General features: G+C 43.5%; 2 protein-coding genes and 1 pseudogene across 2 annotated transcripts; all 3 read right to left on the reverse strand.

Annotated features, from left to right (window-relative positions):
- Nucleotides 1-3,205: 3,205 nt before the first annotated feature.
- On the reverse strand, nt 3,206-7,120 carry LOC120954706 (uncharacterized; annotated as a pseudogene).
- A 1,753-nt stretch (nt 7,121-8,873) lies between these two features.
- On the reverse strand, nt 8,874-12,820 carry LOC125907377 (uncharacterized). Its single transcript, XM_049609129.1, has 11 exons — nt 12,556-12,820; nt 12,287-12,488; nt 12,010-12,177; nt 11,847-11,941; nt 11,639-11,790; nt 11,020-11,203; nt 10,694-10,949; nt 10,367-10,635; nt 9,696-10,297; nt 9,305-9,635; nt 8,874-9,238 (listed from the first exon to the last, which is right to left on the reverse strand). Exons 1-11 carry the CDS (start codon nt 12,686-12,688, stop codon nt 8,955-8,957), a joined length of 2,676 nt encoding a protein of 891 aa, XP_049465086.1. The 5' UTR covers nt 12,689-12,820; the 3' UTR covers nt 8,874-8,954.
- A 162-nt stretch (nt 12,821-12,982) lies between these two features.
- LOC120958632 (uncharacterized) lies at nt 12,983-16,249 on the reverse strand. Its single transcript, XM_040381572.2, has 10 exons — nt 16,163-16,249; nt 16,003-16,092; nt 15,734-15,938; nt 15,520-15,663; nt 15,243-15,453; nt 15,007-15,181; nt 14,690-14,942; nt 14,362-14,627; nt 13,506-14,289; nt 12,983-13,386 (listed from the first exon to the last, which is right to left on the reverse strand). The coding sequence occupies exons 1-10, from the start codon at nt 16,221-16,223 to the stop codon at nt 13,374-13,376; spliced, it is 2,202 nt and encodes a 733-aa protein (XP_040237506.2). The 5' UTR covers nt 16,224-16,249; the 3' UTR covers nt 12,983-13,373.
- Nucleotides 16,250-16,771: the final 522 nt, after the last annotated feature.

Here is a 16,771-nt window from a genome sequence, read left to right on the forward strand (position 1 = left end):
TTCGTGAGCTCCGCTCGTTCGTTGTGGAGTGTAAATAGCTCACACACCAACTTCTACACATAGGGAAGCCAGAACTTGCCACAGAAGGGACACAAACTCAAACGCCGTATCTATTTCCAACAATCCGTCTGTACCACGCTGGGATTGATTTTCAATACCGTGGAGATGTTCAACCAGTTTGCAGATAAAGCACTTAACCGCCTACAACGCGCAGCGCTTGTTTGGCGCTTACGATGCATAAATGATTGACAATTAAATTATTAAACCAACGTTGCAGGTACTTCGCTTCGATTTGAGCACGTACAGCCAAGGGGGTTTGATCAATTATTTAAACAACATCTAAGCTAAGACGGGCAGAAGATTTGAACTGCTTGATGATCAGTAGCAAGCGATATTGTGCAGCGAAGTGCTCAGTGTGTACTTTAGTACAATTAACAATAATCAAACAGAATCGATTAGGAACATTGTATGTACTGTCTGACTGTCCAAGAAAATTCAGTGTTTCATGTGAAAATTTATGGTGTTTAATGATTTTTTTTATTCAGGAGGTACGGCTTTGCCGTATTGCTTATTCTTCATGATATGGAATTAAAACAATCTTTCGAATGCTTCAAATTTATTACATTCAATGACATTTTGTTAAAGTTAAACATATATGTTTCTTATAACTAACTCTTATAAGTTATGTCCAAGTTAAATTGCATGACCTATCCCCATAAAATTTTACCTGCAATATCTTGAAAACCATTCGAAAGTAACGCTTCTTTTAATTTGTTTGTAAAAACGATTATGTTCCGGTCCTTCTCTTTCTATCCTCAAAAAAACCGAGGCATTACTTACTCACCACTGATGATGTTTCCACAAGACTACCTACCGTCGATGATCGATTATTCAGCAAATATTGGAACAAAGTGATTGCAAACGTCCAGGAGCGTAGAGAGCGTATACATGTCCAAACATTGTTCAGCAGCTAAAGTTCAGTAGCAAGTCGGACCATATTCGCCTACACCAATACCTTTAATGCGTAAATAAAACCAGATAAGTAGTACTTGAACTTTATATAAGTACACCAGTGGTCATTTTGTATCGAACTCAATTTATTCGTTACTTTGGAGAATTATTTCCAAAAAAAAACAACTGTTGATGGTATTAGCAGGAAGATGATGATGCTTTCCATGCATCTATCATTAAGAAGCCTCGAAAAGATACTTGCAACCAAATGAATTATAATAATTTCACAGCGTGTTTTTATTCTAAGAATAGCTCTAAGCAAATATCCTTACTAGCACGTGCTTCCTACTGACTGGGGTGCCACACTCCTTTGAAAATGCCTCATTCTACGTTACCAGTGTGGGACACTTAGATTAAAAGATGTGCAAAAATAAATGTCTTATATTTCTCCCCTTGTGCGAAAAAGAAACAAAATGAACGACGGAACGATGACTGAAGAGATCGTTTGATTTCTTCCGAGCAATCACTAGCGATGGTATTGAATTACCGGTGCGCTCAAATGTGCCACGTGCCTCACATCTGTCTACTCAGCAGGATATTGGGTGCCTGAATAGGAGAGATAGATATATGTTACCAAATAAGCCCATTTGGTTAAAATAACATTCATGGCCATGTGGATTAATTGAGAAGTTTGTGTGCAATAATCCGTACATGAAATTCAAATTAAAACCATTATATTTAACATGATAGTAGTTCCAGTATCTTTAAAACCATTATTTGATTTCATATATTTCTCCAACTTTTCAGCCACACAGTCGATGCAGAAAGCCCACAACTCAAAAATCACCAACACTAACCGAGTTTACCAACGCATGTAATTATATTTTCCTCTGTAAACTATTGCAAGCGGGCAAAAGCAAAACCTTGAACTGCTCCTTGTCAACATCCGTAACCTGCTCGCTACTCGGTCTGTCACCAAGTGTACACACCAAACAGCCTCAAGAAATGGCAAGCCGAGGTGCACGCGGAACGCAACGTTCGCTTCGCTGCCGCCAAAAGCACCAGTGGCAGCAACCAAAGGAGATTGTTGTTTTATCTAATTTTGTATCCAGTTTGGCGTTGCCTTGACTTGACGCTTCACGAACATCGGCATACTCGGGTTGAACGCAACATTTCCGCTGGCAACCCCTACTCTCGGATGCGCCAAGCCGGAGCTGAAGAGCACCTGGGGAGAAAATGTACTTACCTCAGCGAGAGGAAGTAACGCGCAACGACCAAGCGACAACAGTTCGCGCAAAGTTGATGGGTTGGATTGTGGCATTAATTTCCGCTGCGTACGCAATCTATCGTTCCACCTGCTGGGCTGGCGGAAGCTCTTGCTGATTTCCATGAAACCCGAATATAGGAGGCAAAAAAGGGGGAAAGTACTTCTTTGCGCAGAAAAATAATCACTTTCAAGTTGAACAGGAAAAAAAATAAAGCTTCTCGAACAATAAAAACGAAACAGTCACACTCTCATCAGCCTTGTCCTCCACAACCACTTTGTAGTACATCAGTCTCAGAGTCATTATGCAGAATTATGTCGCTCGATTGCGTTCATTAGTGTAGTCCCCGTCTGTTGTTGCCGTTGCCAACTCTCAGCTGCGTTCGAAAGCCTTTTTGCTCCCCCTTTAATGCTATTTATTATTCAATTAGCTTTACCATTCGTTTCTTTCTTATCAGTGGCGTATCATCACCATGACCGTTAATACACTTTGCCAACAACCCAATGAACGGGACGTAAGGAACAGCAACTGAAGACATGAGTGAACCATGTCCTGTAAATTGTAGAATGTAATCACATTGGGAGAAATCAATTAGCGTCCAGTTGGGAGAGCATTTGGCGCTTTGGGGCAGGATATCAGACTGCTTCGCCGTACACGTGATAAAACCATTCGATGTATAGCCATGATATGATGCTTGGCATTGGAGCTGACTGGATGGTTATTGGTACGTTGTCAAGCGTTTACATGTGTATGAGATAGGAAACGATTGTGGTAATCGCTGCCAATAGGAACAAATTGCTTTGTTTTTCTTGGCGGCGGATATTTAAGCAACAGTTTTTGTTTGCTTCTGTTAATGAAATAATGTGACATTTATAAAACATAAAAAAATTTCATTTTTGATTAACTCAAAACAATAGATAGAAATTTCATTAATTTTTGTAACACACAAAAAAATTTCTTAGAAAGCACGATTGTCATATATTTTTCGACTAATTCCAAGATATAGTAAAAATTAGGAGAACATCTAATAAGACTATAGCATACATGAAATTAGCTTTCAAGAAGCAAAATTGCAACCCATAGTTCACTTTCTTTCTCTCTCTTATCTTCATGTTTGTCTTGGACTGTCGGATAAAAACTGGGTTGTTACATTACAGAGGTTTTAAAGTTCTTGCGCTTACGTTCAAAACAATAGCTTGCATCGCGAAAGAAATGGTTTAAAATTAACAGTCGTTAAAAATTAACCAAAGTCGTTAAAAATTGCTAGAATTTGGTGTCGCGATCATATTGAGTTCATTTGTTAATTTTAACGACTGGTCCTATGCCTTCGTTAAACAAACGACTGTCAAGAGCGTATGCGATGCAAAGTAACAGTCGTTTAATTATACTGCTCGATTTTTTTCCCCGTGTTTGCCCATATGCGATATCGAGCAGTCGTTAACTATTTTGACGATCGTTTATTTTAACAGGAATGAACAAAAAATGAATTCAGTTAAACCAAAATGAACTTTAAACGACTGTCAAAAAGAGTTCATTTATTCGCGATGCCGGCTAATGTTTTCTCGAGAATGAAACTTAACGAATTTTCTAGGTCTTCAGCTACACATGCATCTTGATCCAATCGACGTATGATTCGACCCTTGTCTGCACCGTGGTCATCGGGAAAACATAGCTCACAATCCCGACCAGATAGTGGACAACCCCGCCACCATCTGCAAGCTGTTTCTGCCAAAACGCTGGCTCACCCGTTTCAATCGCTTGAAACTATAACTCCAAATCGGCACAGAGTTGCGTAGCTTCCAGGCTCCGGTTGCCAAAGTGCTGGTACGCCTCACAGTCTTTGTTATACTTTGGGTAGCTGATCAGGTACTGTAACTCTGGAATGTAGTGTGAAGACGAGCATAAACTAATTAATCATATTTTCCTTACAAATCCATTGTGATCTTCTCACCTGACAGCATAAACTGCCGCATATGGAACGGTGTGTGGGTTTGATTGTGCCACAGGCAGGCCGGCACTTTGCCCGTTTTCGAATCCACTTCACCATCAATCTTCACTATTCCGATATCATTTCGCAGTGTGCTTTCCTCGTACTGGGGATGCAGAATTGTTTCCTTTACCCACAATGTAGGAGCCGTCTTTTCCCATCCCAGCTTCACCACGGTACGGTTGCTGCTGATGCGTGACAGACAGTTGGCGGACGACAGAGCCATAATTCGTGTGATAAGTGTGCCAACACAGAAGTCAAACTCCCCATCACTCGTTTGCCAAGCGATCATGATCTAGTGGGAAATGACAATCTTCAATACATTACCATGATCAAGTCAGTCAACAGTACTTACTACATGGGGAAAACGTTCCACGATCGGGTTTTCCCAATATGGCTCAAATATCCCATTCTGATGCAACGCACTGTATCTCGCTTCGCACTCATCCAGCTCAATACCAACGTCATCAGTTCCGTTCAGCACATTATGATACGGACAGCATACAATCGTCCTGTTGGCGCAGAATGTAACCTGCCGTATCGCACCTTCGGACAACGGGCAAGCTCAGTGCAAACGCCCTGACTCCCATCCGTACGCCGACAGTGATCGTTCAGCTCCAGATCGGTGTTGTAGAACTGTACCGGTGCAGCTGCATGACGTCGCTGAGGCAGCAGTACCTTGCTCAGCCATTCTGCGTGATGGGCAAGCCGTACTCCAACTGCCGACTGGCCAAATCCGCAGTCCCGACCGAGCAGGTTAAGCGCGTACACATGCTTGAAGTACTTGGAGTACCGGAATAGATTGCGCTGTATCGGTCCACCGAACAGCTGTTCACAGGTATCTGGCACCAGAAAGGTTCCATGTCCAAAGCAAAGATGCTCGTCTGACAGATCGTTGGTGAAAAGCTGACGATGTGTTTGGGAGAGGGAACAGTTTCCATCGCGCTGTTGAGCCGATCGTACCAGCAAAGAGGCATTCCTAGCATCTAAAGCGAGGTTTAAATAGCGGAAGATCACATCTTAAATAGGCCTACCTACATACATACCTATCCCAATCACTTGTTCATCGTACAGTGGAACAGTGTTAAGATCGTTACGACCACGACCAGTAACCTCAAACTCTGGATCGGGCAGTTCCGGATAAAACCAGGGACATGCGGGCGCAAAGTAGCGCGAAGTGAAGAAGATCTTCTCTAAAGGATCATCTGCTATACTTACCCCTCATAACTAGTGCACTCAGCAAGCGTTAGGACAGTATCTTCGTCGATCAAAACACCGTAACAGTTGTCCGGTGTCTTAAGCTTTGCATCTTCCCAACCGATCTTCACCGTAGAAAGGGAATCTTCGATCGTGATATGCACTCCGTCGAAGCTTAACGATTCATGGCCTTCCGATTTGCGTGACACAACATCCGGTTCGTATTCTCGCAGCTGGACGTACCGTAACGCACAAGCGTAGGGTTCAAACTTCCATTCTTAGGCAAAGACGTTAAATATTATTCAATATTAAGGGTTATCCAAGAAAACCCATCCTCCCACCTTCAGCATCAGTCTCGTGCGCCGCTATAACCGATCGAATCCATGGAGCGTATTTTGACACCTTTGTGTACACACCCGGCGTAGACTGGCCGCAAGCGCTCCCAAAAGACGTCACCGCCACAACAAACGGTGTCACCTTGGCATTGTGCAGTAGCTTCACCTGTAGCGGTCCTCCCGAGTCACCCTGCACGATAGCACCATAGTTTAAAGCCATCATTCCGAATGTGCGCATTAAGCTTCTTCCACTTACCGGACAGGTGTCCATCTTCACATCGCCAGCGCACAGCTGATAGTCTTGCAATCCCTCACGTAGGCCACGATCGCCCACCCGGTAGAACTGATCGCACCGGTCCCGCTCGACCGGTTTCAGCGAGACCTTCAGCAGTGTCGGCGTTTGGGATTGCCCTAAACGTGGGATTGATGCCGTATCGTAAGCATAATTCCGAAACCGTAAGCACAACACCTACCGAAACCGGTTGCTCCCCAGCCGGCCGCTTCCAGCACGTCGAACCGCAGCTCCTCCTCGCTCCAAAGACAGGCGGGTGCAACGGTTTCATTCAATCTATCCACCGTCCCAAAGGTAGAAGCAACTGCGATCAAACAGACAGCACAACACGCTCGACAAGGAAGCAACACTTACGTGACCCGTTGCTCTAGCTTGATCAGCGCAATGTCATGGTATTTGGCGCTGAAGCGATGCTCCGGATGGCGCAAAATCTCTGCAATCTTGTACTGCTGCGCAAACTGGTCGTCCGTCGAGTTGTACAGATTCAAATCTCCAAAGCGTACCACGTCCGGTGGTTCATTGCTAATGCACATGAAGAAAAAAAAGTTTTTCAACTAACTCTTCTTTCCTTAGAAGCACAACTTTAACAATACTTCAAGTCTGCTGCACAGTGAGCCGTCGTCAGCACAAAGTTCTCCCATATCAGCGATCCACCACAGCTCCACCGCACCGCACCGTCGGGCTGGCTCCAGCCGATCGCGCCTATGTGAGCAAACTCGCGCAAATATGCTGGCCTACCGGCGGCAGGCGCCACCGCCCCACCGCTTCCAAAGCTGTAAAAGCGCAAGTGACAGTCTGCGTTTGAAGAAGAACAGCTCTTTATAATAAATAACGCAACACAATGCTCAGCACAAAACCCTACTTACCGTCTAATGTTTCGCGCTCGTTTGGTTTCAGCGCTTCATGCAGTACACCTTGGGCGGGATTCGCTAGAGCTGCCAGCTCGGCAGATGCTAGTAAAGATGAAAAACTGTGTCCTTAAAATCATTCTTTTCGTTGATTGTATGTTATGTTATTTGTATCGGAAAACAAAAGTACCTAAATTCACCACAACCATACCAAAATTCACCAAGATCGCCAAGAAGCGTACCATGACGAAGCCGAACATAAACTGAGTCGCAAATCGATTTGAAAGCCAAACTAGCACCGAAAACAATGGAACAAACCTGTTTACGTTTTGCTGAACATTTGCCGGGGGTTTTGCCCATCATCTTAAGACAAGCACTGACCAGAAGAAAAGTGCCAAGGCATGGCACATTCGGAATGTGGAAAGACGCAAAAGTCTATTTTAAGCACACATTTTTTACGCTTTGTTAGCGGGTGAACCGGGGTAGAATTATGATTTACAGACAAGAAATAGTATGATCTAGTGTTTGCGTTGTATCTACAAACTATCAATGTTTGATTATTTAACTTTCTTTTAATTAACTTCACATAATATTTAAATCATCTTTTTTTTTTACTTATCATTCCAGTATAATGTAACACCAATGCCAATGAAGTCAGTATGACTAATGATTGTAGAAATATCTCTTGAACTGCAAAAAGTCTTAACTTATCTTAATTTTTATTACAGTGTGTAAGTAAACCGTTTGTGAAAAATGTATTGCGGCCTCTTGGTACAGCTATCAGCTCGGACAACTTAATAGCATGCCCGTCACGTGGTTTCTAGCCTATATTATATAAGTCTATAATGTATCTTTCCCCCGTATTAAGGACTGACAATGTGGCTGCGTGAAACTAAATAAGCTTCGAAAAGCTGCGAAGAAGAAGCAGACAAACATCATCTTAAAAACAAGCCTAATGCTTAGTGAAGAATCTACAATAAAAATTGTAAATCAGCAAACGATCGCATTCTAAATCATACTTGATTGTAACTTCCGATGATAACAACATGCTTGTAATAACAGGTTGGCTGATAAGTCCCCGGTCTAACAAAGAAAAACACATTTTTTTGTCAAAATTCGTTTTTATTATTCAACATAGTTCCCTTCAAGAGCGATACAACGATTATAACGACCTTCCAATTTTTTGATACCACTTTGGTAGTACTCCTTCGGTTTTGCCTCAAAATAGGCCTCAGTTTCGGCGACCACCTCTTCATTGCAGCCAATTTTTTTCCCTACGAGCATCCTTTTGAGGTCTGAGAACAAGAAAAAGTCGCTGGGGGCCAGATCTGGAGAATACGGTGGGTGGGGAAGCAATTCAAAGCCCAAATCATGAATTTTTGCCATCGTTCTCAATGACTTGTGGCACGGTGCGTTGTCTTGGTGGACAAAAAGTTAACAAAAGTTTCTTGAGAAAAGACGCTCTGTCTCACAAACTAATTGACATACAGACGTCAAATTTTGACACGAATCATTTGAAGGATGGTACTATATAAAAATAATATGCATTTAATACTAGCGGCGCCATCTATGTGTCAGACCAGGGACTTATCAGCCGACCTTTTATAGTATGCAACAAATTCAAACATGGTTTAGCCTAAAGCTTCCTTACAATTTGTTTTATTTATGATTATGTATTTTTGGAAAACTCTTTTCTAGCTTTGAGAAAATGGGAATGTGCTCGATGAATCACATAAGCGACCACACTACTACCACGAATCGCGCAATACTAGTATTTCAACTAATCAATAACATTGTCTACCTATTTCACATGCTTTTACATCCGAAAATAGGAAGCAGTGAAAACGATTAAACACCTGAAATGTTGGAAATGCGACAAATCAACTGCTGCATACTTAAAGATGTTCAAGTATGACAATGTCGTTTAGAATATCTATTCGAAAATTCATGTGAGATTCTCTGACACACGTAAAGTACACATACACAACAACATTTTGCTGAGTAAAACATATTGATAATGTTTTATTTCAAAAAAGTTGCTAACTAATTTACAGTTTTGCTTTTATTCAGTATGTTGTATCACAAAACACTTTTAATCCATCCTACGTACGGTGCAATGCGCGTGTGCAGAAATACACGACTATCGTTCGGTGCACTGTGGCTCGCTATCCCAACGAGATAGTTGCCGGTACCGCGTCCTTTCCAGAAAGCCGGCATGCCTTCATCTACCTCAACCGTGTCCATGTATGGCAGTTGTTCCACATCTACGCATAGTTCGTGGTCGTTCAACGTTCTCCGAAACGTCCGGTCACAATCACTGTTAAACTTTGTGAATGCAAGGGCTGGACCAAGCGTTGATTCTTCTACAAGTAACAGAACGATAGCTGTGTGTTGGTTGTGTGTAAAACCGGGTATTATTTACAACCTACCCGTTAGCCCAACTTGCTCCAGATAAAACGGCGTGTGCGTTTGGTTGCTCCACAAACAGATCGGACTCTTACCGAACGCTATGTCGGTGCGGTGCATTACCGTTACCAGTGCAATGTTATTGTGTTTCGTAGTACTGTCGTACTCTGGATGGACTGTTACCTTCTCAACCACCATCAAGACAACCATTTGAATCTCTCTATTGTCTAATGTTACGTATTTGAGCGTGCCTTTCCCGTCCAGACAGCTGGCAGCGGTCAAAAACGTTCTGTTGCTAATCATTGTTGCGATACAAGTCTGCGTTTCTATCCCTTGGCTCAAATCTAAGGACACCTGTACAAATGGTTTATGCACAAATAAGGATCCGTAAAGAGGATATCCACATTTACCTACCATATGGTGCCTTGGATCGAAATCTTCCTCCTCGCTATTCCGTCTCGTGACACAGCTGTCGATTTCTCGCCATTTTGCATCTGGCGCACTCCGTACGTCCTCCCGCGGACAGCACAACACCGATCCACTGCCACAGAACTGCACCGGTTGATTTTGCTGAAAGCGGTACAACATTCTCGGACAATTCACTGCACTTGTACACACACCCATCCCAACGCCGTCCACCGCACACGTGTCACCCTCTTCCAAATCATTGTTCAAGAAAATGAACGCTTCCGCGGGATCTTCTTCGACCCTCTTCGGAAACAGGATCGAATTGAACCACGCCAGATGGGAAGCTAACCGAACGCCGAGTGCCGATTCACCGTAACCACAGTCACGGCCTGCAAGGTTCAGCGCGTACACGTACGGTAGGCTACGACCAAAACGCCCCACTTCACGCTCTAGCGGACCACCCAGTGATTGGTGACAGGTACTTGGCACCAGGAACGGTTTGGCTCCGAAGCAGAGATGTTCGGCCGGCGTCTCGTTACGATGCTGCGTGCAGTTGGTGCCGTTATGAAGCTCTACTACTCCAAGAACATTGATAATGTGATTCAAAGCTTACAAGGAAATGATATTGTCATTAGAAAAAGTTAGAGAGGGTTACAGAGCACATCAGAGCAACTTACAAGCACTTGTTTCTAAATCATCTTCCTCGACGTGAATAGCATGAAGCTCGGACAGCCCACGGCCAGAAACAAAAAACTCCGACTCAGGAAGGTCTGCGCGATCCCAGATGCAAGCTGGTTGAAAATGTAAAGAAATCTTCAACGGCTCTTTCAGTTGAAGAAGTCCTACGTCTCCATAAAGCGATCCCTCTTTCCAATTTGGATGTATGTAAGAGCGAATGACAGCGTTCCTTTCATTTTCCAAATAGCTGACATAGGCGGGAGGCAAGCTGTAATTGATAAATGATGAAAATTGACCTACTATTGACACACAAAACAAAACGATACCCATTCTTCCTTGTACAGCGGGCAAGTGTCACGATCGTACTGTCATCGACGATCACCCCGAAGCAGTCATTCTGCTCTGAATGGTCCGTTCCGTTCCAGTGGATTGCAGCCAGCTGTCGGGATGCCGTTGAAAACAAATGCGCCTCAGACAGATCTATTTGCTCCGAATCTTGCGATTTGTGCAGCAAAACTCGCGGCTCAAACTCACGGTACTGGGCGTAGCGTAAGGCGCAGGCCTGAGGTTGGAATTTCCATTCTGCACCGAACAAGATCAGACGTTTATAGGAATGCCAACAAACTTTTTTTTCCAGAACCGTAAAACTTACCTGTCGCATTTTCCCCGCGATCTTTCAGCACGGACCTTATCCAGGGTACGTAGGGCGCAACTCTAGTGTACACTCCGGGAACGGACAAACCGCACGCCAATCCAAATGAAGTTACTCCGACCAGGAAGGGTGTTTCACGCGTGTTGTGCAGTAGCTTTACCTGCAGTGGTCCTCCAGAATCACCCTGCAAAAGGAAGACAATGCAATTCAAGAAATTAGAGACTCATTAGGTACAAGAGAGAGCTTTCATTGGGTAGAAGGATCATTCTATGAACTAATTTATTGAACTAAAGAGTGGAGAGTGACTTGGACCAAGATTCTCATACAGTTTATGTTTCTATTAAACAAATTTGAATAAAAATAGGACGAAAATCGTCGCATAAACAAACAATATAGGGCAACAAGTTCAGATGTTTGAACAATAACAATTCAGATTTTAATACACATAAAGCCAATAAAAGATAAGCAATTCTCACTGGTATCAAGGATACGTCAAAAAGTTTCGTAATTTTTACAATTTTAAATTGCAGCATCACATTGGTAGTGGAATGAAGTTTAATGAACAGTAAAAGTAACGTTAATTTTGAATGATACCTGATTACCAATAAAAAGTACTTACCGGACATGTGTCCATACGAGCATCGCCAGCGCACAGCTGATTCGCATGCAAACCGTTTCGCAAACCTCGAAGGTTCGAATAGTGCTCATTGCACTGCTCGTTGGCGACCGGACTGAGCGCTACTTTCAGTAAAATTGGCGTTTTTGCAGCAGCTACAAGGAAAAAGAGCATCACATTTTGCACACCAAAAAAGAACGGCAGTGTCTACCAAAGCCTGTATCGCCCCAACCGGTAGCTTCGAACCGCTTGAACCGTATCTCATCATCAGTCCACAGACAGGCCGGCGCCACTGTATCATGTAGCCTACACAAAAACACACAGTTTATACAAATACAACCAAACTAGATCCTCACTGCTCCTCTTACACTTACACCACCTTACGCTCAAGTCGCATGAGAGCAATATCGTGATAGCGATCCCGATGCCGGTGCTCGGGATGTCGAATGATCTCTACGATCTTCAGCTGCTGCGCGTACTGATCATCGGTAGCGTTGAAAAGATCCAAATCCCCAAAGCGTGCCACATCTGGCGCATTTTGTCTATCGGAACAGTAGATTTGGTAAACTGACAGCTTAGCTCTCTCTCTCTCTCTCTCTCTCTCTCTCTCTCTCTCTCTCTCTCTCTCTCTCTCTCTGCGCATTTTCTTACTGAGCGTCTTCGACACAGTGTGCCGCAGTTAGAATGTAGTTCTCCCATATCAACGAACCGCCGCAGTTCCAAGTGATCGTGCTATCGGGCTGCATCCACCCTATAGCTGCCATGTGCGCAAACTCACGCAGGTAAGTCGTTTGACCGAAGGCGGGTTTTATCAACGATGTTTTACCATATTTGTAGTATCTGAAGTGACAATCTGAAACATATAAGCTCAAAAGTGTGTTAGTTTAAAGCGCTAAAGCTAGTAAGCAGTATCCACTTGCCTGTTAAAGATTCTCTTCGGTTTGGCAGTATTACATTCTTTTCGTCGAGAGACTTCAAATCTCCAGTCGGAACAAGTGCACTACCCTGTTCAAACAACACAATCAGCCCTAGCGAACAAACCACAAACCACATCTTGTTAAGCGTCAGTCGATCAGTGAGAGCTGCCTGCGATCAATACGATGTCTTTATAAGTGTTTCGGCTTATCTCTTCTTCACGTTTCCGTTCTCGGTGGCGATTAAATTCAATTAAAATATTTATATACGCGATTGCGGTTGCAATCAATCACTGTCAAGAACGGCCTCGAGAACTCGTTATATTTTCATAACAGGCTCCTTGCCCGCATTGAATCTGATTAGTTCGTTTGTGGTGCACATCTGGCTTTGTAGATAGAAAGATCATCGGTGTAGTAGTTTGTAAAAGCAACAAAAGAAATAACTGGTTTTGTTGGAGTATTTTTATTTAAGCTTCGTTTGTCTTATTAATCATTAGCCACAAATCAACCTCTTTTAGAATACAGACTCATTATGATGGAAGTTTTTTTTTATATCCTATAGAACACTTTTGATCCACCCCACATACGACGATATACGGCTGTGAACGTGCACTGTGCGATCGCCGGCGGTCACGTGACTCATGATTCCCACCAAATACTGCACCCGCGTGCCATCATCCATCACTTCCGACCAAAACAGAGGATCTCCCAGGGATACTTTCGTATCGTGTGGCTGCACATCAACACACAGCTGGTTGGAGCTAAGACCTTCCTCCAGCGCCTCACAGTCTCTATTGTACATAGCTGTAGGATAGACATACGAATCAGTTGAGCCATCTGAAAGAAGACAAGAGAGAGAGAGAGAGAAAGAGAGAAAGAGAGAGAGAGAGAGAGAGAGAATGTTTAATTGTTGAAGCAACGAAACGTAGTCACACACTTTTATGAACACAACTCACTTATCACAGGCTGAATCATTTCGAACGGCGTATGAGTTTGATTCTTCCAAAGACATGCCGGATTTATCGCTCGAGGTTATGAGTGTTCCTCTACAACTCCACTGGGCTTTAGCATCTACATTTCCACGCCAACCGACTTCAACAAGATGTGGTTCTGGAATAAAACCCGTTTCAAACAACGCTTCATTCGTGCTTCCACTACTCGCCTTGATGCGATCCGCACACTCATCCAACTCCCGATCACTGGCAGTCGTTTCGTTCACCATATTCTCATACGGACAGCAAACAACGGTTGACGTCTGACAAAAGACCACCCGTCGGTTGACAGAGAAATCGTATCGAATCTTGGGGCATCTGGTAGCCTCCACACACAGCCCTTCCGCACCGTCCACATGCCGGCAAGTATCATTCTCCTCCAACTCCGAATGTAGGAAGTGAACCGATCCACTGTCTTTCCTGTAGTCGGGGAGCAGGACTGATTGCAACCAGCCAATGTGGCTCGACAAGCGTACACCAACTGCAGCGCGACCAAAGCCACAGTCGCGCCCGAATGAGTTCAGTGCGTACGCATAGCGGAACTGCTTGTTGAACTTGAACTTCTTCCCTCCGATTGGTCCACCGGCTGCTTGTTGACATGTTTCAGGCACCAGATAGGCTTCATTGCCATAGCACAGATGCTCTTCGGTCAAACCGTTCGATAGATTCTTTGAAAACTCTTCCAGATAAGAACATTTATTTATGGGAAGCACATTGGCGCGCGCTATCAGCTGGAAATTTTGTGGTTCTATCAGAAGAAAGAGAAACCACGATATATTAGATCATCCAAATTTGTCTTTAATCCATTTGAATAAATTACCAAACACGTCCACCGATGCATTGTGTAGACTAAAGTAATTAAGATCACGCCTTCCGTGCCCGGTCAGCTCAACAATGCTGTCTGCCAGATCATTCTCATGCCATATACAAAACGGGACGAAAGATCTAAAGAACACGAAACGGGTTCTCACCTTCAACAGTCCAATGTTGTTGTAATACTGTCCCTCACGGTATCCAGGATGGTTGTAATGTTTCACCACGGTATTGCGCTCATTTCCCATGTACATTACAAACGTGGCCCGTTTCCTGAAACACAAAAGGAAATCAATTTTTTGACATATATCGAAATGGTTACCACTAGCCATTACCCATGGTTTGTGGTGCACTGGGCCAGCGTTAGCACGGTATCCTCATCTATGATCAACCCATAACAGTCTTCCCGGCTCACTGAATAGGCTCCGTAACCAATCTCAACCATCGCATCGGTGTATCGTGGCTCCAAACGCCTTCTGGCCGGTGTTACCACGTCAAAGGTGTCCGTCTGATCGATCAACACTTGTTTCTGGTACTGCCTTAGATGGACGTAACGCAGAGCACATTCGGCTTCTTTAAATTTCCACTCTGTAATTGAAAGGGTTAAGAACATTCAATATCCTTTACAGCTATTATCATACAGTACACAAACCCCATGCTGGCTCGCCACTAGCTTGAATTGTAGAAACAATCCACTGAACATAGGACGAAACCTTTGTGTAGGGAGTCGATTTTTGGCACGATGCATTCGATGGTGCACCAATCGCAACGACAAATGGAGTTACCTTTCCATTGTGATTTAATGGTACCTGAAGAGAGCCACCGTCCTGTACAAAAAAGAGTCTTTCATGATGCGTTCTTATCGAAACACTCTCAACGCATTCTTACCAAACATGAACCCAATTCAGTACTTTCAACACACAGATCCGTACTTAGCATACGATCACAACCATCGAGTGTGGGTTGGACTTGAGCTTTAACAACGTCTGATGCATCTGAGCCACTCCATCCATAGCGCCATCCATGAGCCAAGGTCATAGCGTGAAACTTCAGGTCTTCATTGTTCCAAAGACATGCCGGAACAACTGTAGAGCCCAAACTAAAAGAAAGTGCAAAGAGCATTTTTGGTTACACCCAACCTTTCTCGCTTCTCGCCATTACTCACTCCACTTTTGACTGCAAACGTAACAGTGCAATGTCGTGCTGCGTAATTCCCTCTCTATACTCGGGATGGCGTACAGCTTCCGCGATCTTTATCTCCTGCATCTCACCAGAAGCACCCAATCTCACCACATCTGGAGCCATGGAGCTGTGTACAAGATTATTTACAAACAATTGCATAATTCTAATCAAATGAAATGAAACATATCGTCACGTACTTGCCATCCGTTGTACAACGAGCTGATGTTAGTATGAAGTTTTCCCACACCAGCGTTCCACTACAGTTCCAACGGACTGTTCCATCGATACCGGTCCAACCAATACGGCCGAGATGAGGAAAATCACTCATCTTTTGATGCGGCCTTTGAAAGACGGGATAAGAACTTTCCACCGGACTGTGTTTGTAGTATCGCATATGACAATCTGATCAGCCAAAAACAGAAAATAAGATATTTTTCCAACAAAAGGAACAATCCAAACAACCAACCATCTAACGATTCGCGTACATTGGGCATCATCGTTTGCTTCCTGTTCAATTCGTTCTCCATGTACGCCATGAACGTTCGATCACCATTGCCTGTAAACAAATACATCCGTAACAGTAACAGCCTTGTTGTGCGGCAATCATTAAACTTTGAGCAACTTACTGAATCGATTCAACAGCAATGCAACAACAACAAACACTACACTCTGCGTTATGCACAGCATCTTACTCTCGATGCTGCCACCGTAACACTGATAATGCGATGCGCTCCCACGAGAACGCGCGGACAAGTGCGCACACTGTACGACCTTGAACGGCCGCGTTCGTTCAAACAGGTTTCACGGGAAAGTACGGTCATTGGCGTATGCTGTTACACTTGCGCTAACCGGTTCAATTAGCCGGTTTTTTGTATGTGCAGCAAAAGTGTTTCCGACAACGGTTGTTGAAGAAGAAGAAGAAGAAGATTAATTAAGCATATTATAAAGTCATTACTAGTAACAAAAGAAATAAGAATTCTAAGCTATAAACGTAACGAATTGTAGCCCTGGAAGCCTTGTCCCTTGATTTTTCTAACTTCAAGTTAATTGATTTATTGTTATTTTATATATTTTGAAATTCTGTTAGAGTGAAGGAAACGCTGAAAAGTGAGGATTATTGTTTCAATTTTTTTACTAATGAATGTATATTAGAAACTGCCGCTCTAGCCGTAAAAAAAGTGAACAAAGAAAAATTTAACACTTTAAGCGCCGTGTCATATAAATTCGCATGACGG

The sequence above is a fragment of the Anopheles coluzzii genome, chromosome 3, assembly GCF_943734685.1.
Source record: "Anopheles coluzzii chromosome 3, AcolN3, whole genome shotgun sequence".
NCBI classification, from domain to species: Eukaryota; Metazoa; Arthropoda; class Insecta; order Diptera; family Culicidae; genus Anopheles; species Anopheles coluzzii.